This window comes from Salmo salar, chromosome ssa23, assembly GCF_905237065.1.
Source record: "Salmo salar chromosome ssa23, Ssal_v3.1, whole genome shotgun sequence".
NCBI lineage: Eukaryota > Metazoa > Chordata > Actinopteri > Salmoniformes > Salmonidae > Salmo > Salmo salar.
The window spans coordinates 11,841,790-11,868,932 of record NC_059464.1 but is presented as its reverse complement, the minus strand read 5'-3'; the positions used below and the strand labels follow the sequence as shown (position 1 = coordinate 11,868,932).

At 43.2% G+C, this 27,143-nt stretch overlaps 1 protein-coding gene across 4 annotated transcripts in view; it reads right to left on the bottom strand.

Moving 5' to 3' along the window:
* The window catches only part of LOC106584063 (zinc finger CCCH domain-containing protein 3), a 119,241-nt gene that overhangs the window by 20,411 nt on the left and 71,687 nt on the right, over nt 1-27,143 (bottom strand). For all 4 annotated transcript variants that reach the window (XM_045706115.1, XM_014168894.2, XM_045706114.1 and 1 more), the window contains 2 exons: nt 26,109-26,259; nt 16,854-17,023 (listed from right to left, as the gene is read on the bottom strand). In XM_045706115.1, the coding sequence (XP_045562071.1) occupies nt 16,854-17,023; nt 26,109-26,259 (321 nt within the window). The remainder of the gene's footprint in view (nt 1-16,853; nt 17,024-26,108; nt 26,260-27,143) is intronic.

Here is a 27,143-nt window from a genome sequence, read left to right as displayed (position 1 = left end):
AGGAGCTCTCCAAACAGGTTAGGGACAAATTTGTGGAGAATTACAGACCAGGGTTGGGTTATAAAAAAATATCCGAAACTTTCAATATCCCACGGAGCGCCATTAAATCCATTATTAAAAAATGGAAAGAATATGGCACCACAACAAACCTGCCAAGAGAGGGCCGCCCACCGAAACTCATGGACCAGGCAAGGAGGGCATTAATCAGAGAGGCAACAAAGAGACCAAAGATAACCCTGAAGGAGCTGCAAAGCTCCATAGCGGAGATTGGAGTATCTGTCCATAGGACCACTTTAAGCCATACACTCCACAGAGCTGGGCTTTACGGAAGAGTGGCCAGAAAAAAAGCCATTGCTTAAAGAAAAGAATAAGCAAACAGGTTTGATGTTCGCCAAAAGGCATGTGGGAGACTCCCCAAACATATGGAAGAAGGTACTCTGGTCAGATGAGACAAAATTTAGCTTTTTGGCCATCAAGGAAAATGCTATGTCTGGCGCAAACCCAACACCTCTCATCACCCCGAGAACATCATCCCCGCAGTGAAGCATGGTGGTGGCAGCATCATGCTGTGGGGATGTTTTTCATTGGCAGGGACTGGGAAACTGTTCAGAATTGAAGGAATGATGGATGGCGCTAAATACAGGGAAATTCTTGAGGGAAACCTGTTTCAGTCTTCCAGAGATTTGAGAATGGGACAGAGGTTCACCTTCCAGCAAGACAATGAACCTAAGCATACTGCTAAAGCAACACTTGAGTGGTTTAAGGGGAAACATTTAGATGTCTTGGAATGGCCTAGTCAAGGCCCAGACCTCAATCCAGTTGAGAATCTGGTATGACTTAAAGATTGCAGTACACCAGTAGAACCCATCCAACTTGAAGGAGCTAAAGCAGTTTTGCCTTGAAGAATGGGCAAAAATCTCAGTGGCTAGATGTGCCAAGCTTATAGAGACATGCCCCAAGAGACTTGCAGCTGTAATTGCTGCAAAAGGTGGCTCTACAAAGTATTGACTTTGGGGGGGTGAATAGTTATGCACATCAAGTTTTCAGTTTTTTTGTCTTATTTCTTGTTTGTTTCACAATTAAAAATATTTTGCATCTTCAAAGTAGTAGGCATGTTATGTAAATCAAATGATGCAAACCCCCCAAAAATCTATTCCAGGTTGAAAAGGCAACGAAATAGGAAAAATGCCAAGGGGGTGAATACTTTCACAAGCCACTGTATCTTCCATAAGCTGACTTCAACGTCCTTTTAGAGAATTTGGCAGAAGTCCAACTGGCCTAACAACCACGTGTAACCACGCCAGCCCAGGACCTCCACATCCGGCTTCTTCACCTGCGGGATTCGTCTGAGACCAGCCAACCGGACAGCTGATGAACAGATGCAGATCTGTCTTCCCAGTCATGTGAAATCCATAGATTAGGGCCTAATGAATTTATTTCAATTGACTGATTTCCTTAAATGAGCTGTAACTTTGAAATTGTTGCATGTTGTGTTTATATTTTTGTTCAGTGTAGCATTTTCGGTGATTTTATTAAGCAGAGAGTAGGAGAATAGAAGGGAGTCTGAGTGAACCAGCAGTGTATTGTATGTATATACATTTTGTTTTTAGCATCATTATACAGATAACCATATTTTACCGTAGGTATGAAGTACTTTTCTGCATATGCTTCTGTTTTTCATCGCCAAACCCACCACTGCCCCAAACCTACCACTGGTGTGCATGGCCAAAGAGCTCTATTTTCATGTCATCTTACAATAGCTAGAACCCTCTGCAAAGGGTTCTAAGTAGAAACCTCTGCAAAGGGTTCTAGGTAGAAAACTGCAAAGGGTTCCAGGTAAAAACCTCTGCAAAGGGATCTACCTAGCACCAAAAACGGTTCCCCTACGGGGACAAGCCGAAGAACACTACATGGTTTTACATAGCACCTTTTTTTTCTAAGAGTGTACCGGAGACCTGATAGCTCTCCAAGCCTCTAGTTTTGGACGGGGGGAAGGAAGCAGGGAATGAGATATGGGTATGGTGGAAAAGAGGGGGGGAGGTGAGGTAAGGTAAGGAGGGTTGATACCTAGCCAAGTCTCTAATTTTGGAATATTTCAGATGTAAAATATATCTTCTTCATCAGTGTGTGTTCCTGTGATCTTGACACTATGATGGGAGGCCACTGGCAGATGACCAGGAAAATAAGAGAAGTAGTGTAATCTCAGCTCACTGGACTGGTGAGATCTGAAATTATAACCGCTGTTGTGGTGGACACTGAAGGCATTTTCAGAGCATGCTGGAATGTGGTGTTGTGGAGAGTGGGTGTGTGAAAATGGCACTTCTGTGTGTGTGTGTGTGTGTGTGTGTGTGTGTGTGTGTGTGTGTGTTTTGTGTATCAGGAGGCAAGTCACAAGCTGCAGGAACAGAAGGGAACTCTTCAATTCCAGCCACATGTTTTGGCAGAGAGAGAGAGTAAGAGAGAAGGACTGTAAATCAAAGAAAGAGAGGGGGGAGAGAAAGAAAGACAAAGTCTGTATGTGACAGAAGGAGGAGAGAGACCCCTTACGAAAATGTTTCACGTGAGCTTGAGTGATTTTATGTGATGTTAATGCGATAAAGTGACAACATGGTGAGCACGTGTGAAATAAATGTAACACGGGGATGAAACATTTCAACATGTGATAACATGAAACAACATGTGACAACATTTGAGCACACGGGAAAACCCTGTGACGGTAATTGAATGAATAACCGTGTAACTGACAGTCATGGACGAAGACCCTCCAAATAACCTTCCAAACCGTTTAAATAGGCCTATATCCATTTTAGGATTCTTTTTTATTAACTTTACTTTCATGTAGATCAACTTTACCTAACTAATGGTTATAAGCGATTGTTTTGCTAACTTAGTCTGTCAATTAAACGTTCTATATCTCCTCTTCTTTCCAATTGACCTTTGATGCGCGAGCAGCTAATCTGCAAAATGCGCTGGGATGTGGAGCACGTTTTAATTGCTTGCTAGTAAATAATTACATCTATCTTCTTTTAGCTTCCCTGTGGCTCAGTTGGTAGAGCATGGTGTTTGCAACGCCAGCATGGTGTGTGCAACGCCAGGGTTGTGGGTTCGATTCCCACGGGGGGCCAGTACAAAAAAAATAAAAAATGAATTGTATGAAATGTATGCATTCACTACTGTAAGTCGCTCTGGATAAGAGCGTCTGCTAAATGACTAAAATGTAAAAATGTAAATGTTTTAAAAAAAGGTTAGATGTGTCTGGTCATTCATTAATTATCCAACAGCAGTTGACAAGGTTGTTCTGGCTCTGAGGCCTATATGCACTAATGTTGTGTCAAATGGACAATGTGCCAATCCTCTCCAATCTGGCATGGTATAATTTGATACAGAATCTCTTCTTAATTTATTGACTAATCAACGCTGATCAGGCCGGTCCTGGTTGATATGCCTCCATAGGCTGAGACCCCAAAAATTGCCGCCCTCCTATACCTGCAAAGTAGAATAGTAGTCAAGGCTACAGTGTCGGCCTTAAATTCACTTTTATGAATGCCCATGTGGTAGAGTACCGTTCGCAAAACAGGCAATTTACTGTTAATCCCTGTCACTTGGTTTCATGTATTTATGTTAATGCATGTATTAATTACAGTAATTTACCATTCTCATTCTCAGAGTGGAAACGTTTGCCGAGTTCACAACCTTCTTGGTTAATTTTGGTTTATTTCTTACCATCATGTAAGCGCTCCATGAGAGCAATGAGAATGTGTCTGGTTTCTCTGTCCTGTTAATGTTGGCGGAGCGCGCGCTTGAGCACGCATATTAGTACCTGGCCTGCTTCAAATCCCAAATGTAGGAAAGTTCACAGCTGGGCTTCTCGCTCATTTTTTCTTTACCTCACATAGTAAGTCAACAAAGTCCTTTTTATTTTATTTTACTTTACAACCATTCAAATTATTATAGTTCCTTACAGATTTTAGAAAATTAGTTCTAACACTCTCCCCAACGATAATCAGTGTCGCTGACAGATGTGCTATGTACATGTTGCGTGTATTTGTTTCTATTTTAAATATTGTCAATTTCATCTTCATACTATAGCATACAGTTGAAGTCTGAAGTTTACATACACATTAGCCAAATACATTTAAACTCAGTTTTTCACAATTCCTGACATTTAATCCTAGTAAAAATTCCCTGTCTTAGGTCAGTATGGATCACCACTTTATTTTAAGAATGTGAAATGTCAGAATAATAGTAGAGAGAATGATTTATTTCAGCTTTTATTTCTTTCATCACATTCCCAGTGGGTCAGAAGTTTACATACACTCAATTAGTATTTGACAGCATTGCCTTTAAATTGTTTAACTTGGGTCAAACATTTTGGGTAGCCTTCCACAAGCTTCCCACAATAGTTGGGTGAATTTTGGCCCATTCCTCCTGACAGAGCTGGTGTAACTGAGTCAGGTTTGTAGGCCTCCTTGCTCGCACACACTTTTTCAGTTCTGCCCACAAATTTTCAATAGGACTGAGGTCAGGGCTTTGTGATGGCCACTCCAATACCTTGACTTTGTTGTCCTTAAGCCATTTTGCCACAACTTTGGAAGTATGCTTGAGGTCATTGTCCATTTGGAAGACCCATTTGCGACCAAGCTTTAACTTCCTGACTGATGTCTTGAGATGTTGCTTCAATATATCCACATCATTTTTCCTCCTCATGATGCCATCTATTTTGTGAAGTGCACCAGTCCCTCCTGCAGCAAAGCACCCCCACAACATGATGCTGCCACCCCCGTGCTTCACGGTTGGGACGGTGTTCTTCGGCTTGCAAGCCTGCCCCTTTTTCCTCCAAACATAACGATGATCATTATGGCCAAACAGTTCTATTTTTGTTTCATCAGACCAGAGGACATTTCTGAAAAAAGTACGATCTTTGTCCCCATGTGCAGTTGCAAACCGTAGTCTGGCTTTTTTATGGCAGTTTTGGAGCAGTGGCTTCTTCCTTGCTGAGCGGCCTTTCAGGTTATGTCAATATAGGACTCGTTTTACTGTGGATATAGATACTTTTGTACCTGTTTCCTCCAGCATCTTCACAAGGTCTTTTGCTGTTGTTCTGGGATTGATTTGCACTTTTTGCACCAAAGTACGTTCATCTCTAGGAGACAGAACGCGTCTCCTTCCTGAGCGGTAGGATGGCTGCATGGCCCCATGGTGTTTATACTTGTGTACTATTGTTTGTGCAGATGAACGTGGTACCTTCAGGCATTTGGAAATTGCTCCCAAGGATGAACCAGACTTGTGGAGGTCTCCAATTGTTTTTCTGAGGTCTTGGCTGATTTCTTTTGATTTCCCCATGATGCCAAGCAAAGAGGCACTGAGTTTGAAGGTAGGCCTTGAAATACATCCACAGGTACACCTCCAATTGACGGAAATCATGTCAATTAGCCTATCAGAATCTTCTAAAGCTATGACATAATTTTCTGGAATTTTCCAAGCTGTCTAAAGGCACAGTCAACTTAGTGTATGGAATTGTGATACAGTGAATTATAACTGAACTAATCTGTCTGTAAACAATCGTTGGAAAAATGACTTGTGTCATGCACAAAGTAGATGTCCTAACTGACTTGCCAAAACTATAGTTTGTTAATAAGAAATTTGTGGAGTGGTTGAAAAATGAGTTTTAATGACTCCAACCTAAGTTTATGTAAACTTCCGACTTCAACTGTAGCTGTCCCCTTCATACTTTCCTTGTCAATTGATTGTATTTTAGCCTACTTCCGACCTAAGATAGGTTTTTAAATACATTTTAAGGAAAGGAGAACAAAACTCAGCAAAAAAAGAAACATCCTCCCACTGTCAACTGTGTTTATTTTCAGCAAACTTAACATGTGTAAATATTTGTATGAACATAAGATTCAACAACTGAGACAAACTGAACAAGTTTCACAGACATGTGACTAACAGAAATAAAATAATGTGTCCCTGAACAAAGGGGGGGGGGGGGGGGGCAAAATCAAAAGCAACAGTCAGTATCTGGTGTGGCCACCAGCTGCATTAAGTACTACAGTGCATCCCCTCCTCATGCACTGCACCACATTTGCCAGTTCTTGTGTGAGATCTTCCACCAAGACACCTGCAAGTTCCCGGACATTTCTGGGGGGAATGGCCATAGCCCTCACCCTCCGATCCAACAGGTCCCAGACGTGCTCAATGGGATTGAGATCCGGGCTCTTCGCTGGCCATGGCAGAACACTGACATTCCTGTCTTGCAGGAAATCCCACACAGAACGAGCAGTATGGCTGGTGGCATTGTCATGTTGGAGGGTCATGTCAGGATGAGTCTGCAGGAAGTGTACCACATGAGGGAGGAGGATGTCTTCCCTGTAACGCACAGCGTTGAGATTGACTGCAATGACAACAAGCTCAGTCCGATGATGCTGTGACACACTGCCCCAGACCATAACGGACCCTCCACCTCCAAATCAATCCTGCTCCAGAGTACAGGCCTCGGTGTAACGCTCATTCCTTCGACGATAAACGCAAATCCGACCATCACCCCTGGTGAGACAAACCCGCGACTCGTCAGTGAAGAGCACTTTTTGCCAGTCCTGTCTGGTCCAGCGACGTTGGGTTTGTGCCCATAGGCGACGTTGTTGCCGGTGATGTCTGGTGAGGACCTGTCTTACAACAGGTCTACAAGCCCTCAGTACAGCCTCTCTCAGCCTATTGTGGACAGTCTGAGCACTGATGGAGGGATTGTGCATTCCTGGTGTAACTCGGGCAGTTGTTGTTGCCATCCTGTACCTGTCGCGCATGTGTGATGTTCAGATGTACCGGTCCTGTGCAGGTGTTCTTATACGTTGTCTGCCACTGCCAGGACGATCAGTTGTCCGTCCTGTCTCCCTGTAGCGCTGTCTTAGGCGTCTCACAGTATGGACATTGCAATTTATTGCCCTGGCCACATCTGCAGTCCTCATGCCTCCTTGCAGCATGCCTAAGGCACATTCACGCAGATGAGCAGGGACCCTGGGCATCTTTCTTTTGTTGTTTTTCAGAGTCAGTAGAAAGGCCTCTTTAGTGTCCTAAGTTTTCATAACTGTGACCTTAATTGCCTAAGTCTGTAAGCTGTTAGTGTCTTAACGACCGTTCCACAGTAGCATGTTCATTAATTGTTTATGGTTCATTGAACAAGCATGGGAAACAATGAAGATCTATGAAGTTATTTTGGATTTTTACGAATTATCTTTGAAAGACAGGGTCCTGAAAAAGGGACGTTCCTTTTTTTGCTGAGTTTATAAGGGACAAAAAGTGAATTGCTTTGCCACGTTTTGCAGTATTACTTTAGTACTTTGTTGCAAACAGGATGCATGTTTTGGAATGTTTTTTTTTTATCATGAACAGGCTTCCTTCTTTTCACTGTCAGTTAGGTTTGTATTGTGGAGTTACTACGGTGTTGTTGATCCATCCTCAGTTTTCTCCTATCACATCCATTAAACCAGTGGTCACCAATTGGTCGATCTTCAAGGCATTCCTAGTCGATCACCAAATATTTATGTAGAAAAGCCAATGAACGATAAAGGCCTGCGCTCTTTTTTTTAAATCGTGAGAGGCAGTTGGGAAAAATTGTTCTGAACGGTAATCCAACTCGGAATTCCAAGTCGGAAACTCGGGCATCTTTCTAGAGCTCCAACTTTTCAACCTGAAGATCACCGACGTCATGATTTGACCTCATTGACCATCAGATGCAGGTACCGTGAGTCGAGTAAAATAAAAAAGCAAATTATTTCAATTCATGCTCCACAGTGCCTCACAAGTGCTAAACCAACTGATCTATTTTGTTATCAAAGCTCTAGTTTTAAAATATACTGCTCAAAAAAATAAAGGGAACACTTAACCTCTTGACGTTCGCCTAGGATAGGGGGCGCCACAGCGCATTTTGAAAAAAATTCGTGCCCATTTTAAACGGCCTACTACTCAAACTCAGAAGCTAAGATATGCATATAATTAATACTTGTGGATAGAAAACACCCTAAAGTTTCTAAAACTGTTTGAATGGTGTCTGTGAGTATAACAGAACTCATATGGCAGTCAAAACCCCGAGACAGATCGAAACAGGAAGTGGAATTCTGAATTGCGAACTCAACTTCATCACGTTGCCTATTAATCACACCGTGAGCTATGGTTCATTGAGCACTTCCTATTGCTTCCACTAGATGTCCCCAGTCTTTACAAAGTGGTGGTTTGAGTCTCCTACTGTGAAAACTGAATGAAAGAGACGCTGTTGAAATTGGTCACATGAGGAGGGCCATCACCATTATGACGCCTGCGGCCCTGGCTTCCCTCCCCTTTCGAAACGTTTTGAAAGACAATGCAATCATCCTCCTTGAATCTTATTGGCTCTCTTGTTGAAAAACGCCCTGAAGATTTATGTTATACAACGTTTGACATGTTTGAACGAACCTAAATGGGGAAAAAATGCATTTTCTAGAAATGGCTGTCCCGCGGCCGACGGAGCATTTGGATCAGCCTTCAGACGCGCTAAAAAGAACAAGCTCTTGGAACATAAAGGAGTAATTTTTTCGAACGAAAATACATTTGTTGTGGACCTGGGATACCTGGAAGTGCTTTCTGATGAAGACAACCAAAGGTAAGGGATTATTGACAATAGTATACAAGACTAGATGTGATATGCGATTGTTCCAAGATGGCGCTGACCTGTAACGTTAGCCTATTTTTCAGAGTATCGCATCCCCTTTCATCGGAAAGTATGATTACCCAGTAAAGTTAATTTTAAATCTGGCATTACAGGTGCTTTCAAGAGATATTCATCTATAAATCTTAGAATGACAATATTACATTTTAAAAATGTTTTCGAATAGTAATTTAGTAAATTGTAGCTCTGTTTCATCAGATGCATTTGACGGGAAAATAGTTAGTCAACGTTACGCACCGATGTAAATTCCTGTTTTTATATATAAATATGAACTTTATCGAACAAAAGAATGCATGTATTGTGTAACATGATGTCCTAGGTGTGTCATCTGATGAAGATTGTCAAAGGTTAGTGCTGCATTTAGCTGTTTTTTGGTTATTTGTGATGCATGTCGAAAAATGGCTATATGGCTACTTTTACGATATACTCCTCTAACATAATCTAATGTTTTGCTTTTGCTGTAAAGCCTTTTTGAAATCGGACAACGTGGTTCGATTCAGGAGAGGTGTATCTATAAAAAGATATAATTTGAAATTTAAAAAAAATATATATATTATTAAATGGCGATATGATTTTTCGCTGGATCTCCGCCGCACAGGGGTTAACCTGTTAGGGCTAGGGGGCAGTATTGACACGGCCGGATAAAAAAACGTACCCGATTTAATCTGGTTACTACTCCTGCCCAATAACTAGAATATGCATATAATTATTGGCTTTGGATAGAAAACACCCTAAAGTTTCTAAAACTGTTTGAATGGTGTCTGTGAGAATAACATAACTCATATGGCAGGCCAAAACCTGAGAAGATTCTATGCAGGAAGTGGCATGTCTGACAAATTGTGTTTCATCTTGGCTCTTTTTATTGAAGACTGAGGATCTTTGCAATAACGTGACACTTCCTATGGTTCCCATAGGCTCTCAGAGCCCGGGAAAAAGCTGAACGATATCGAGGCAGCCTCTGGCTGAAACACTTTATCGCGTTTGGCAAGTGGCCGATCAGAGTACTATGGGCTTAGGCGCGTGCCCGAGTCGACCGAATGCTTTATTTTCTTTCGTCTGTTTACCTAAACGCAGATTCCCGGTCGGAATATTATCGCTTTTTTATGAGAAAAATGACATAAAAATTGATTTTAAACAGCGGTTGACATGCTTCGAAGTACTTTTTTTTTTGTCACGAATTGCGCCATGCTCGTCACCCTTATTTACCCTTTCGGATAGTGTCTTGAACGCACTAACAAAACGCCTCTGTTTGGATATAACTATGGATTATTTTGAACCAAACCAACATTTGTTATTGAAGTAGAAGTCCTGGGAGTGCATTCTGACGAAGACAGCAAAGGTAATAACATTTTTCTTATAGTAAATCTGACTTTGATGAGTGCTAAACTTGCTGGGTGTCTAAATAGCTAGCCCTGTCATGCCGGGCTATCTACTGAGAATATTGCTAAATGTGCTTTCACCGAAAAGCTATTTTAAAATGGGACATATCGAGTGCATAGAGGAGTTCTGTATCTATAATTCTTAAAATAATTGTTATGCTTTTTGTGAACATTTATCGTGAGTAATTTAGTAAATTCACCGGCAGTGTCCGGTGGGAATGCTAGTCACATGCTAGTCACATGCTAATGTAAAAAGCTGGTTTTTTATATAAATATGAACTTGATTGAACAAAACATGCATGTATTGTATAACATAATGTCCTAGGGTTGTCATCTGAGGAAGATCATCAAAGGTTAGTGCTACATTTAGCTGTGGTTTGGGTTTATGTGACATTATATGCTAGCTTGAAAAATGGGTGTCTGATTATTTCTGGCTGGGTACTCTGCTGACATAATCTAATGTTTTGCTTTCGTTGTAAAGCCTTTTTGAAATCGGACAGTGTGGTTAGATTAACGAGAGTCGTATCTTTAAAATGGTGTAAAATAGTCATATGTTTGAAAAATGGAAGTTTTTGCATTTTTGAGGAATTTGAATAACGCGCCACGGGATTACACTGGCTGTTGAGTAGGTGGGACGCAAGCGTCCCACCTAGCCCATAGAGGTTAAACAACACATCCTAGATCTGAATGAAAGAAATAATCTTATTAAATACTTTTTTCTTTACATAGTTGAATGTGCTGACAACAAAATCACACAAAAATAATCAATGGAAATCCAATTTATCAACCCATGGAGGTCTGGATTTGGAGTCACACTCCAAATTAAAGTGGAAAACCACACTACAGGCTGATCCAACTTTGATGTAATGTCCTTAAAACAAGTCAAAATGAGGCTCAGTAGTGTGTGTGGCGTCCACGTGCCTGTATGACCTCCCTACAAAGCCTGGGCATGCTCCTGATGAGGTGGCGGATGGTCTCCTGAGGGATCTCCTCCCAGACCTGGACTAAAGCATCCGCCAACTCCTGGACAGTCTGTGGTGCAACGTGGCGTTGATGGATGGAGCGAGACATGATGTCCAAGATGTGCTCAATTGGATTCAGGCCTGAGGAACGGGCGGGCCAGTCCACAGCATCAATGCCTTCCTCTTGCAGGAACTGCTGACACACTCCAGCCACATGAGGTCTAGCATTGTCTTGCATTAGGAGGAACCCAGGGCCAACCGCACCAGCATATGGTCTCACAAGGGGTCTGAGGATCTCATCTCGTTACCTAATGGCAGTCAGGCTTCCTCTGGCGAGCACATGGAGGGCTGTGCGGCCCCCCAAAGAAATGCCACCCCACACCATGACTGACCCACCACCAAAACGGTCATGCTGGAGGATGTTGCAGGCAGCAGAAAGTTCTCCACGGCGTCTCCAGACTCTGTCACGTCTGTCACGTGCTCAGTGTGAACCTGCTTTCATCTGTGAAGAGCACAGGGCGCCAGTGGCGAATTTGCCAGTCTTGGTGTTCTCTGGCAAATGCCAAACGTCCTGCACGGTGTTGGGCTGTAAGCACAACCCCCACCTGTGGACGTCGGGCCCTCATACCACCCTCATGGAGTCTGTTTCTGACCGTTTGAGCAGACACATGCACATTTGTGGCCTGCTGGAGGACATTTTGCAGGGCTCTGGCAGTGCTTCTCCTGCTCCTCCTTGCACAAAGGCGAAGGTAGCGGTCCTGCTGCTGGGTTGTTGCCCTCCTACGGCCTCCTCCACGTCTCCTGATGTACTGGCCTGTCTCCTGGAAGCGCCTCCATGCTCTGGACACTACGCTGACAGACACAGCAAACCTTCTTGCCACAGCTCGCATTGATGTGCCATCCTGGATGAGCTGCACTACCTGAGCCACTTGTGTGGGTTGTAGACTCCGTCTCATGCTACCACTAGAGTGAAAGCACCGCCAGCATTCAAAAGTGACCAAAACATCAGCCAGGAAGCATAGGAACTGAGAAGTGGTCTGTGATCCCCACCTGCAGAACCACTCCTTTATTGGGGGTGTCTTGCTAATTGCCTATAATTTCCACCTGTTGTCTATTCCATTTGCACAACAGCATGTGAAATTTATTGTCAATCAGTGTTGCTTCCTAAGTGGACAGTTTGATTTCACAGAAGTGTGATTGACTTGGAGTTACATTGTGTTGTTTAAGTGTTCCCTTTATTTTTTTGAGCAGTGTATAATATGGTCTGATTAACAATATTGGCAGGCCAATCATATAGCCAATATGCTGTGATAATGTATTAGGCGTACTGCACAAACCTTATTCCTACAAAACTGTTTGTGTGAGGTTAAATGTAAAAAAAAAAAAAAAAAATCTGAGCAGAAGACCTCAGCTTGCTTTTTGACTGTGAAAGTGATCTCGACTCAGAAAAGGTTGGTGACTGCTGCATTAAACTCGAACTGTTTTAACCTGTTAGGGCTAGGGGGCAGTATTTGCACGGCTGGATAAAAAAAATGTACCCGATTTAATCTGGTTACTAATCCTACCCAGTAACTAGAATATGCATATACTTATTATATATGGATAGAAAACACTCTAAAGTTTCTAAAACTGTTTGAATGGTGTCTGTGAGTATAACAGAACTCATTTGGCAGGCAAAACCCTGAGACATTTTCTGACAGGAAGTGGATACCTGATGTGTTGAATTACCTTTAAACCTATGCCATTGAAAAACACAGGGGCTGAGGAATATTTTGGCACTTCCTATTGCTTCCACTAGATGTCACCAGCCTTTACAAAGTGTTTTGAGTCTTCTGGAGGGAGATCTGACCGAACAAGAGCCATGGAACGATGATGGCCCATTAGACACCTGGCGCGCGAGTTCATGTTGGGTACCCTCGTTCCAATACGTTATAAAAGAGTATGCATTCGTCCACCTTGAATATTATTCATGTTCTGGTTAAAAAAGGCCCTAATGATTTATGCTATACAACGTTTGACATGTTTGAACGAACGTAAATATATTTTTTCCCCTCGTTCATGAAGTGAAGTCCGGCGGGCTTAGATCATGTGCTAACAAGACGGAGATTTTTGGACATAAATGATGAGCTTTTTTGAACAAAACTACATTCGTTATGGACCTGTGATACCTGGAAGTGACATCTGATGAAGAGAATCAAAGGTAATGGATTATTTACATAGTATTTTCGATTTTAGATCTCCCCAACATGACGACTAGTCTGTATCGCAACGCGTATTTTTCTGGGCGCAGTGCTCAGATTATTGCAAAGTGTGATTTCCCAGTAAGGTTATTTTTAAATCTGGCAAGTTGATTGCGTTCAAGAGATGTAAATCTATAATTCTTTAAATGACAATATAATATTTTACCAATGTTTTCTAATTTTAATTATTTAATTTGTGATGCTGACTTGACTGCCGGTTATTGGAGGGAAACGATTTCCTCAACATCAATGCCATAGTAAAACGCTGTTTTTGGATATAAATATGAACTTGATAGAACTAAAAATGCATGCATTGTCTAACATAATGTCCTAGGAGTGTCATCTGATGGAGATTGTAAAAGGTTAGTGCATCATTTTAGCTGGTTTTATGGTTTTGGTGACCCTGTCTTTGAATTGACAAAACATTACACACAACTCTTGTAAATGTACTGTCCTAACATACTCTAAATTTATGCTTTCGCCGTAAAACCTTTTTGAAATCGTAAAACGTGGTTAGATTAAGGAGATGTTTATCTTTCAAAGGGTGTAAAATAGTTGTATGTTTGAAAAATTTGAATTTTGACATTTATTTGGATTCAAATTTGCCGCTCTTGAAATGCACCTGCTGTTGATGGAGTGCACCACGGGGGGGACGCTAGCGTCCCACCTAGCCCATAGAGGTTAAAGTCACCATTGGACTCATGGTGAAATCCTTGAGCGGTTTCCTTCCTCTCTGGCAACTGAGTTAGGAAGGACGCCTGTATCTTTGTAGTGACTGGGTGTATTAAGAGACCTACCAAAGTGTAATTAAAAACTTCAACATGCTCAAAGGGATATTGAATGTCTGCTTTTTTGTTTGTCCATCTACCATTTGAAGGCATTGGAAAACCTCCCTGGTCTTTGTGGTTAGATCTGTGTTTGAAATTCACTGTTCGACTGTGGGACCTTACAGATAATTGTATATGTGGAGTACAGAGATGAGGTAGTCATTCAAAAATCATGTTCAACAATATTATTGCACACAGAGTGAGTCATTGCAACTTATTGTGACTTGTTAAGCACATTTTTACTCCTGAACTTATTTAGAAATGCTATAACAAAGGGATGAATACTTATTGACTTAAGACATTTCAGCTTTTAATTTTTCATTAATTTGTAAAAACTTCTCAAAACATAATTCCACTTTGACCTTATGGAGTATGTGTGTGTGTAGGCCAGTGACAAAACAATCTAAATGTAATCAATTTTCAATTCAGGCTACAACACAACAAAATGTGAGAAATACTTTCTGAAGGCACTGTAAGTGCATGTGTTACAACAGAAACATACAATATTTCATTTGTAGCTAGTCACCATTTCAATGTAATACTCACTTCCCTGCCACTTCCCTGAAAATGTGTTTTTGGAACGTTTCCCACGTGACATTTAGTTTTTCCGTAAAGGTGAGGACCAATTCACAATGTTTGTAAGAGTTTCTCAAGACATTTGTTTTACCAGTTGTCAGGAAGTTACACGATGGTCCCAGATGGTCTCAAACTATCCCAAATCATTATAAGTAAAGTTGTGAAATGGTGGTTTAAAAGTTAGTGGTACACTGCTTAGCTAAAATATGACCCCCCTTGGGATTTGAACTCACAACCTCTGGATTTGAGGTGCACTAATCTGCACCCATACACATTTATTACCTATAATACATCTCTGCACTTAGCAAAAAAGACTGGCATCTGCATTGCTATTTGAGTTATCAATTAAACTATTCGTTCATCATTGATTTCATTTACTAATTTCGGCAATTTGAGGGTTTTCTATATAGTTGTCTAATGTTGGTGGGCCATATTATTTTGCTTCAATGTTACTCCTGAATCACTATGATAAATAAGAGTTTTGAGTTTATTTTTAACAAATTTGAGATTCACTTTGAAGTCCAAAGTGTAAGAATACAGATGAACTCAGTTCAAATACCAGGTGAGGACACGTTGAAAAATAAATATTGTATAATTAAACATACACAATGCAGTTATGTATGTCAAAGCGTGTAAAAAATGTACGTTGAAAACATTGTTAACAGCACAACGTTTTCACGTGTTGTGTTCCAAAACCACGTTTTCACATGTAAAAAGTAATGTGAAGTGTTTCAAAAACATGTTTTCACATGTGAAATGTCACATGGAAAGTGTTCCAAAAAACACGTTTTCACAGGATTTTCCACGTGTGAAATCATGCGGTTTTTCTGTAAGGGGAGAGAGAGAGAGAGCCAGAGAGCACGAGAGCGAGAAAGCGATTGAGTTAGCGAGAGATTGAGAGAGCAGCTCACGGCTGGGTTTAATCTGTGTCGTCCAGTTCTCCCCACAGCAGCCCCTCCTCCTGTCCCACTGACTGATGACAACTTGATTATTTCAGATGTCTAACACACCTCATATTTCCTCCTCGTCTACCGTAGTGCTACTTCCGTGCCTGCACAATATCAAACGTCAAGATACTCACTCAGTGGTCTATAACAAGTGCATAACCTTTGCCTACAATGATTGGCACAGTGTACAGTTGAAGTCAGAAGTTTACATACACCAGTCCCTCCTGCAGAAAAGCACCCCCACAACACGATGCTGCCACCCCGTGCTTCACAGTTGGGATGGTGTCTTTTGGCTTGCAAGCCTCCCTCTTTTTCCTCCAAACATAACTATGGCCATGCAGTTCTATTTTTGTTTCATCAGACCAGAGGACACCAGAGGACAATCTTTGTCCCCATGTGCAGTTCCAAACTGTAGTCTGGCTTTTTTATGGCGGTTTTGGAGTAGTGGCTTCTTTCTTGCTGAGCAGCCTTTCAGGTTATGTCGATATAGGACTCGTTTTACTGTGGATACAGATAATTTTGTACCGGTTTCCTCCAGCATCTTCACAAGGTCCTTTGCTGTTGTTCTGGGATTGATTTGCAGTTTTTGTACCAAAGTACGTTCATCTCTAGGAGACAGAACGCGTCTCCTTCCTGAGCGGTATGATGGCTGCGTGGTCCCATGGTGTTTATACTTGCGTACTATTGTTTGTACAGATGAATGTGGTACCTTAAGGCATTTGGAAATTGCTCCCAAGGATGAACCAGACTTGTGGAGGACTACAATTGTTTTTCTGAGGGCTTGGCTGATTTCTTTTGATTTTCCCATGATGTCAAGCAAAGAGGCACTGAGTATGAATGTAGGCCTTGAAATACATCCACAGGTACACCTCCAATTGACTCAAATTTTGTAAATTAGCCTATCAAAAGCTTCTAAAGCCATGACATAATTTTCTGGAATTTTCCAAGCTGTTTAAAGGCACAGTCAACTTAGTGTATGTAAACTTCTGACCCACTGGAATTGTGATACAGTGAATTATATGCGAAATAATCTGTTTGTAAACAATTGTGGGAAAAATGACTTGTGTCATGCACAAAGTAGATGTCCTAACCGACTTGCCAAAACTATAGTTTGTTAACAAGAAATCTGTGGAGTGGTTGAAAAATGAGTTTTAATGATTCCAACCTAAGTGTATGCAAACTTCCCACTTCAACTGTATTTGTAAGGTGTGTGTGTAGTACCTGTCCTGTTGATTGGCGCACTGGTTGTCACAGTGCGGGACAGCTTATTGGCTGAGACGCTGTAAAGGTTTCCGCCAATCCAGCGCATGCCCCGCCCTCTGCCTCTCCAGTGTTGGGCCGGTGGGTGCCTGTCCTGTCCGGGGGGACGCAGACGGCTCTGGAGCACACTCCTGGAGGACACAGAGAGAGAGAGAAAGAGAGAGGAGAAGAAGCAGAATAGAGTGAGGGAGGGAGAAATTGGCAAAGCATTAGGAAAAGCATACATGGATACACAGAACATCTTGTTTGAACAGTTTGACAATTCCAGGTTTTGGGATGGTATTTTCTATGGGAGGAAACATCATGGTATGATAACTCCTGGAGAATGCAGTACTTGGGCAAAAAGATCAATTCGGTATAACCACAAAGTAGTAATGAGCTGAATGATACTGCTCTTGTAATTTGCTCACTTCCCCACCACATCTACACCCCTTCTCTTTCTGCCTGTCTTTTGCAGTCCTCTTCCACTTTATCTCCCCTTCTCATCTCCCTCTTTACGCTTCCCAGTCCTACCCTCCCTCCTCACCTCCCTCTTTCTCTCCCATGTCACAGCACTCTGTTAAATTGCTGCCCTAATGGAAAGGGCGGCAGTGTGGAAATGGAGAGAATTGAAAAGAGGAGGAAATCAATGAGATAATAGGTAGGGCAGGAGGCCAGAGCAGGGAGGGCTGCCCCCGGGTCCTGAAGCAACGCGTGGTGCCGAACAGACACACACAAACGCAGAGTCGTAATCGCAGACACACACACAGACACACACACAGACACACACACACACACACACACACGCAAAGCCTACAGAATACACACAAATAAATATTCACAAAATGACATGCAGAAGCGAAGGAAGTCACCCTCTGTGCTATGTGTGTAACTGTGTGTGTGTAACTGTGTGTGTGTGGGGGGGAATGTTGGGGGGGGCAGGGGTTGTGGCAATAAATTGTACTGGACTGTCACTTTTATTTGGGTGGGATTGGGGCTGGTGTGCAGTGCGCTGGAGGTAATTTGCTGCTGTAGATCAGATGGGCTGGCAATGTGTTTGGAGCCAGAGTTCGTGCCTCCCATTACAGAGAACAGAGCTGGGACCCCAAACACACACATAAACAACTACGCTAAGGTAAACACTCACACACTACAACTACAGTTACACAATAACAGACACAGAAACACACACAGAGAACCACACACAGAGAATCACACACAAGGACACTCAGCCAGCGAGATACACACACACACCGAAGTGGAGAGCTTGTGTGCAGCTGAGTGAAGAAAGAAGAACAAGAGAAGGAACATCACATTCACAGATCGCTAGTTAGCTACCTCTCTCCCTCTCCCGCACCAGGCCATAACTCACCAGCAGAGACACTCAGTTTCACAAATATAAGATCAGTGTGTGCCCTACACAGGGCAACTGGAGCCCAGGGAGCCATAATGGAGGCTAATGTAGGAGCAGTGACTGCCTCCCAGGGAGGCTTTAGCAGGGCCCAACAGCCAGAGGAGCCATCATGGAGGTTAATGTGGATATGACATGAACACTTAACATAGACAGCAGTTAACCCTGACACATGGTGCAGGACTTGGGAGGGGAGAAAGAGGAGGGGGGGGAGGACTAGACACCTGGTGAGGGAGTATTGGGGCGAAAAGGCAATGTGTGTTGTTGAGTGTGTGTGAGCATACATACAGTATGAAAGAAAGTGTGTGCCTATATAAGAGTGCATCATGAGTGTGTGTGTGCGTGCGTGCGTGCGTGCGTGTGAATGAGGGCAGTAATGTGAGGTAGGCAGCTGTCTGAATGAGTTTCCCCCTCCAGCACAACATCATTACTGAACATTATACATATTACTTCCTGTACACCACCACTATTTCCACTACTATCGCCATGTAATCTCCCTATTAATGAGAGAGAGGGGGGAGAGAGAGAGAGCAGAGGAGGGAGGATGGAAAGAGGGGAAAGGGAGGGAGGGAGAGAGAGATAATGAGAATTTAAAAAAGCCCCAAGTGATACAACTGGAGAAGGAGAAGAGAGCCATCTCTCTTCTCTTTCCTTATCCCCTCTTCTCTCTCCTTGACCTATTCCTGTGCCGCCCTTGACCCCCAAGCAAGAGATCTGTTATCAAAGGTACTCCAGGCCTGTCCGCCACACAAATCCTCCCCTGCCGGACAGCACTTTCATTTCAGGGGGAGCCTTTTCAACAACACGCCAACATACCACTCTGCCCCCCAGCAGCCCTGGGGGACACATCCTAGCTGCACACACCTCATCCCAATCACCATGGTGATTCATTAATGGGACAAACTATGGGGGAGAAGAGAGATTTTGAGCTGTGTAGGTGTGTGTAGGTGTGTGTAGGTGTGTGTAGTTGTGAAGGTGAACATTCGCCCCAGTCTGAGATTCTGAGCGTTCTGGAGCAGGTTTTCATCAAGGACCTCAGATCATCTTTCCCTCGATCCTGACTAGTCTCCCAGTCCCTGCCGCTGAAAAACAAACCCACAGCATGATGCTGTCACCACCATGCTTTAACATAGGGATGGTGCCAGATTTCCTCCAGCCGTGACGCTTGGCATTCAGGCCAAAGAGTTCAATCTTGGTTTCATCAGACCAGATAATCTTGTTTCTCATGGTCTGAGAGTCCTTTAGGTCCTTCTGGAAGGTTCTCCCATCTACACAGAGGAACTCTGGAGCTCTGTCAGAGTGACCATCGGGTTCTTGGTCACCTCCCTGACAAAGGCCCTTCTTCGGAAGAGTCTTGGTGGTTCAAAACTTCTTCCATTTAAGAATGATGAGGCCACTGCGTTCTTGGGGACCTTCAATGCCTGCAGACATTTTTTGGTACCCTTCCCCAGATCTGTGCCTTGACACAATCCTGTCTCGGAGCTCTACGGACAATTCCTTCGACCTCATGGTTTGGTTTTTGCTCTGACATGCACTGTCAACAGTGGTGGGCAGACAGGTGTGTGCCTTTCCAAATCATGTCCAATCAATTGAATTTACCACAGGTGGACTCCAATCAAGTTGTAGAAACATTTCAAGGATGATCAATGGAAACAGGATGCACCTGATATAAATCTTACAGTCTTACAGCAAAGGGTCTGCATACTTATGTAAATACGGTATTTCTGTGTTTATTTTTAATACATTTGCAAAAATGTCTAAAACCCTGTATTCACTTTTTCATTATGAGGTATTGTGAGTAAATTGATGAGGAAAATCTTTTATTTAATCAATTTTAGTAACAAAATGTGGAAAAATTCAAGGGGTCCAAATGCACTGTATATTTACAGCAGGGGTAAGTTGACCCCATGGACCATGATCCCACAGAGTTGTAGGTGGTGAGTGTATAGGAGGAGAGGAGAAGAGAGGAGGTAGAAGAGGTGGAGAAAATAGCAGAGAAGAACTCCCTTGTGAGTATATTCTGAGTGTTTGCATGCCAGTGAAATTGTGCGTGAGTGTGTTTGTGTGTACAGCTCTCACCATGCGCGACACACAGATGAAGGAGAGAGCGATTCAGCACTACTACTGCCGTTGATGAACGATCTGACTTTTGTTTTGGTGACAGGGAAGAATTTGGGGGTCGCGCGAGTGCTCTGAATAATGCTGCTCTGGCCTGTTTGCATGCAGCGAAAGCATTAGTAAGCTCATACTGGGAAAACAGTTACCCTTGGAACAGACTGAGCAGCGCAAACAGTCTAGCTAATTCCTATAGCGAGGAGAGGAGGACTGCGCTCTGCTTACAGCAATGCAGTAACAGAGGTCCTAAACACACTCATTACGCATTAAAACAATTCAATCTACACTAATCGTATGAGAGTAAGGGACACCTCTGGGGCAAAACAACATCAAATTAAGACAAAGCAATCAGAAATCTGTAGATGAGAGTGTGCATGTGTAAGAAAGAGGGGAGACTAGAAAAGCGCAAAAGAGAAGTAAAAACATGAATGTTAGAATAGACCGTAAGTAAGAAGGGATAAGTGAGAAAGCGATAGGAAGATAAATATGATAAGTGACGAGTAGAGGAGTAAAATTGCCACATGAACTGGTGTGAAGGAGGGATGTATGGAGGAGTGAATGAGTGTGTAAGTGATGGGAGAGAGGAGAGGAGAGCGGCGCAGCCTTTATTGCCGTCTCCCACATCCTGATCAATAGAGGAGCACTAGACGAGATGAGAGACCATGTGTGTGTATGTGTGTCTCAACAGTAGCTCAAAAAACAAACAATCAAGCACCATTAAATCCCAAAGAGAACTGACAAGATGATAGCGCGTGCAAGAGAGTGAAATAGGTGGAAAAGAGCTGAGAAGCAGAGATAAGGTGATACTGAAAACGTATGAAAAAGAGCTGAGGATGAGAAGAGAAACAATAAGAGATGAACGGACAGACAATGGAAAGATAAAGACGAGCAGCAACACAATGATATGGATAGAGAGAAAGAGAGAAAACATAGAACATGAGGGAGGCAAATAAGCAACAGAGTAGGCGAGAAAAGAAGGGATGGAGAAGACGGGCGGAGAGAGGGACGGCTGGAGCGAGGGAGGGGAGGGCTGGGACAGTCATTTATCCTGGGGTGCGCTGCATGTTTTACGGCTTTCTTAATTCAACTCCTGCTACTATTAATGGACTTAATGTTGAGATTATATCTCTTTCCTGGTGGCAGGGGCTGGAATACCCCCCCCCCCATCCGCTTCCCCCAGCAACCAATCACCCACAATGCCCATTACTGCTGACACCACACTGAGAACCGCACGGCATGCTGGGTAAGGGACAGGTCAGCTCACTTCCCTTGGGTCTGGGTGGGAGACTAACAGAGTAGAGAGGGAAGTTAAGGGTGACAGGAGTGCTCAGATAGGTAGAGGTGCCTACTGATCATGTGTGGCTGGTGCTAGACACTCTGTGCCAAGGGCATTAGCCCCACTATGGAAATCAGAATGAACCATATTTATTCCCACAGCGAGGCTACATCTTGGGCCTCTCTAAAGCTGCGGGGACACCCGAGTGGGGATGATATGAGAGGGCTGCAGAGGTAGGACAGAACTCAGTGCAGGGCGTAAGATGAGATGAGACTGCTATAGATGAGCTAGGACTAGAGGTCGACAGATTCTGATTTTTCAACGCCGATACCGTTACCGATTATTGGAGGACCAAAAAAAGCCGCTACCGATTAATCGGCCGATTTTTTTAACAACGTATTTATTTGTAATAATGACAATTACAACAATACTGAATAAACACTTATTTTAACTTAATATAATACATAAATACTATCAATTTAGCCTCAAATAAATAATGAAACATGTTCAATTTGGTTTAAATAATGCAAAAACAAAAGTGTTGGAGAAGAAAGTAAAAGTGCAATATGTGCCATGTAAAAAAGCTAACGTTTAAGTTCCTTGCTCAGAACATGAGAACATATGAAAGCTGGTGGTTCCTTTTAACATGAATCTTCAATATTCCCAGGTAAGAAGTTTTAGGTTGTAGTTATTATAGGACTATTTCTCTCTATACGATTTGTATTTCATATACCTTTGACTATTGGATGTTCTTATAGGCACTTTAGTATTGCCTATAGTATTGCCTCCTCGCTCCTACCTGGGCTCGAACCAGGAACACATCGACAACAGCCACCCTCGAAGCAGTGTTACCCATGTAGAGCAAGGGGAACAACTACTCCAAGTCTCAGAGCGAGTGACGTTTGAAACGCTATTAGCGCGCACCCGCTAACTAGCTAGCCATTTCACATCGGTTACACCAGCCTAATCTTGGGAGTTGATAGGCTTGAAGTCATAAACAGCGCAATGCTTGAAGAATTGCGAAGAGCTGCTGGCAAAACGCACAAAGGTGCTGTTTGAATGAATCATAGACTTAATTATAACATAACACACAGAAATACGAGCCTTTGGTCATTAATATGGTCGAATCCGGAAACTATCATTTCAAAAACGAAAAGTTTATTATTTTAGTGAAGTACGGAACCATTCTGTATTTTATCTAAAGGGTGGCATCCCTAAGTCTAAATATTCCTGTTACATTGCACAACCTTCAATGTTATGTCATAATTATGTACAATTCTGGCAAATTAATTATGGCCTTTGTTAGGAATAAATGGACTTCACACAGTCCGCAATGAGCCAGGCGGCCCAAACTGCTGTATATATCCTGACTGCTTGCACGGAACGCTAGAGAAGTGACACAAATTCATGTTAGCAGGCAATATTAACTAAATATGGAGGTTTAAAAATATATACTTGTGTATTGATTTTAAAGAAAGGCATTGATGTTTATGGTTAGGTACATTGGTGCAACAACAGTGCTTTTTTCGCAAATGCGCTTGTTAAATCATCACCCGTTTGTCGAAGTAGGCTGTGATTCAATGAGAAATTAATAACAGGCACCGCATCGATTATATGCAACGCAGGACACGTTAGATAAACTAGTAATATCATCAACCATGTGTAGTTAACTAGTGATTATGTTAAGATTGATAGTTTTTTATAAGATAAGTTTAATGCTAGCTAGCAACTTACCTTGGCTTCTTGCTGCCCTCGCGTAACAGGTAGTCAGCCTGCCATGCAGGCTCCTCGTGGAGTGCAATGTAAGGCAGGTGGTTAGAGCTTTGGACTAGTAACCGGAAGGTTGCAAAAACGAATCCCTGAATCCCCCCTGAACAAGACAGTTAACCCCCGTTCCTAGGCCGTCATTGAAAATAAGAATGTGTTCTTAATCTGACTTGCCTAGTTAAATAAAGGTGTAAAAAAAAAAAAAAATACCGATTACCGATTGTTATGAAAACTTGAAATCAGCCCTAATTAATCGGCCATTCCGATTAATCAGTCAACCTCTAGCTAGGACTGCTAGAAGGCTTAGGATAGAACTAATAAAAGGTTCAAGGGTGTTAGAGAGAGTCAGACAGATTGAGGTAGTGAGGGGAAGTAAGTGTGTTGGGGGGGAGGGTCTTAGGAGAACGTCCTCTCTCCCATGGGACCTGTCCAGCCCCCCACCGCCCCCCCAATCTCCAGACTTGGTGATATTTCACAGGATGTCGCACGGCTCAAATTGAAAATACCTTGATTAATCAATATTTACTGCAGCGGCTAAATGAATAGCAATAAGTCACCAGAGGCCCTAGCTCCATTCTCAGCCTCATGCAGCCAGTCCCACTGTTTCACCTAGCTCAACCTGAACTACACAAATTGAGACACCACACACAGACATACAACCAAACACACAACAACAACAAAAACTCACAGAGGCAATTAAAACACATGAAGAACACACAAATCCAAACTGGCATACAGTAACATAATCTTCCTTACGGGGGAGAGAGAGAGAGAAACTACTGTATCTCTCCAAGCTGAAATGTAACCATGTGTCTCCCCTTGTCATGGGAGCCTGTGTGTCTGTATCTCCTCTGAGTCAGTGGACGTCTCACACGGCTACAGACACCTGCAAACACACCTGCACAGCAGACGGCCACAGCCACAGCCACAAAGACAAAAACACAACTGCACAGCAGACGACCACAGCCACAAAGACAAAAACACACCTGCACAGCAGACGACCACAGCCACAAAGACAAAAACACACCTGCACAGCAGACGACCACAGCCACAAAGACAAAAACACACCTGCACAGCAGACGGCCACAAAGACAAAAACACACCTGCACAGCAGACGGCCACAGCCACAAAGACAAAAACACACCTGCACAGCAGACGGCCACAGCCACAAAGACAAAAACACACCTGCACAGCAGACGGCCACAGCCACAAAGACAAAAACACACCTGCACAGCAGACGGCCACAGCCACAAAGACAAAAACACACCTGCACAGCAGACGGCCACAGCCACAAAGACAAAAACACACCTGCACAGCAGACGACCACAGCCACAAAGACAAAAACACACCTGCACAGCAGACGACCACAGCCACAAAGACAAAAACACACCTGCACAGCAGACGGCCACAGCCACAAAGACAAAAACACACCTGCACAGCACACCGCACTCCAACTGAACCCTTCGCGCTATGAACACAACGGTGTATGTGTGTGTCTGTGCGCGTGCCTGCGCGATATGCAACAACTTGTAATCTCCTCCCGCCACAGCCCATTAGGAGGCTTAGGAAAACATAGTATCATTAAGACACTAAGCCATTTCACAGGCCTATCAGAATAGTAGAATAATACATTAACCAACTCCATAACCATATTACCTTTTAACTAGCAGCGCAATAAAACCATAAGTCTATGTTAATAACAATCATAATAAAACATTAACTAACTGTCTAACTGTCCGTCTCACAGTGATGAGGTCATGAATAACACATTAACTTATTGCCCGTCGGGCCAATAATGAGATCATCATAAGGATTCATTACCTCTCCCTCCGTCCCCCAGTTATGACCTCATAACCACTTCATATCATCCACTTCGTACCTTCTCCTCATCTCATTTATATCCTTTACTTTCTAGAATCTCTGTTTGAGCACCGAGCATCATTCTCACTTCCAGGGAGAAAGGAGGACAGGATGGATAGAATGGATGTGAGGATGAGAGCGGTAAAGACATGAGGAGGGATAAAGAGCTAGGGGTTAAGTTGGAGCCCTGTAAATCATGTTCATTGAGTGCTTATTAAGTAAATGCATTTAGCTTCATTTCCGTGAATTCCCTCATTCTCAAAATGAAAGGGTGAAAGGAAGAAAGAGAGCAATAAAGACAGAGAGGAAAAGAGAGACGGGAGGTTGTAATGACATTCGGAGAAGAGCCACCCCCCCCCCCCCCTCCACCTGCCCACTCCCCTCCCTTCTGATGGGGTCTTCTCTGAGATCCCATTGTAAGAGGTGTAAATTCATGCTCAGAGTGTACAGAGCAGAGGACCGGTATAAATGTTTTATTCCCTGGGTCATCGACTGCGCAAAAATAAGCTCCATAAATTCTCGGGGTCCCTCTCCATTCCATGCACAGGCTAACACACAACGGCACACCTGTCTGCTACTTTAAAGACAGGCCCTCCTTCCTGGGTTATGGTGCTGCTGAGTGATATTAAGAAGGGAGACACACTAAACATAAGAACCAGAGTGTGTGGGGGCCTGTGTGTGTTACGTACCATGTGTTACAGAGTGCAGCCTATGTATAAACTGCGTATTTCAAATAGTGGAATATTGTATGCAGTATTTGTGTGTGTGTGTGTGTGTGTGTGTGTGTGTGTGTGTGTGTACGCATTACCTGGCCGTATGGATCCTCTTGGCTCTCCAGGAGAGGGTGTGGCTATAGTGGGGTGTGTGCGAGGTGGCTCCGCCCAGGCGCGTCACTATCTTATAGCGCGTCCTGAAAACCCGCTGAGACGATTGGCTATGCAGGGACAGAGAGGCTGGACCTGGGGAAGACAGAGGAAGTGATTGACATCAGATTGACAGGTCAAGAAACCAATACAGGGCATGGCATTTGTGCATATGCCCATGCTAACTCATAGGTACAAACTACAACGTGCCAATGCACCACTGGGGAATTGGCTGACAAGCCTGGGTTTAGGGTCAAACCTGGGTACAAGCCTGGGTTTAGGGTCAAACCTGGGTTCAAGCCTGGGTTTAGGGTCAAGCCTGGGTTTAGGGTCAAGCCTGGGGTCAAGCCTAGGTTTAGGGTGAAGCCTGGGTTTATTGGGTTTAGGGTCAAGCCTGGGTTTAGGGTCAAGCCCGGGTTCAGGGTCAAGCCCGGGTTCAGGGTCAAGTTAGCAGATACAACACAAATAGGACACAGACACACACACCTAGAACTCTGTGGCAGGCAGGTGTGCTCTTTAACCAGCTTCACATGTAAAGATGAGAGTGAATAACAAAAGGAGGAATATATATATATATGAGCCTAATAATTCCTATCCTTGTCTCTTTCCCTCCCTCCCGATTTCTCTCTTAAAGTCTCATTCGTTATATCATTTTGCAGATCCATAAAAGAGGGGAGGAGAAAAAAAGAATAGGAGCGCTTGTTATTTATTTATTTGGGTGTGTATCCATCATATTGCTTTATGATGGCTGGGATTGGCTGACGTACACGCTGCGCTGGGTAAAGGACGGCATTTGCATCCGCGAGGATCTGAAACCGCTGCTTTAAACCAATTTAACAAACTAGAGGATTTATCAAAGCCAGGAGTTATGATTTAGCTTTCAGGATCAGTCAGTGTACTGTGACGATTCAGGTTGTGTCTGATGACTGTGGAAGAATGAATAAGACTGATGATTCTGAAGATCGGAGAGGACTGGGATG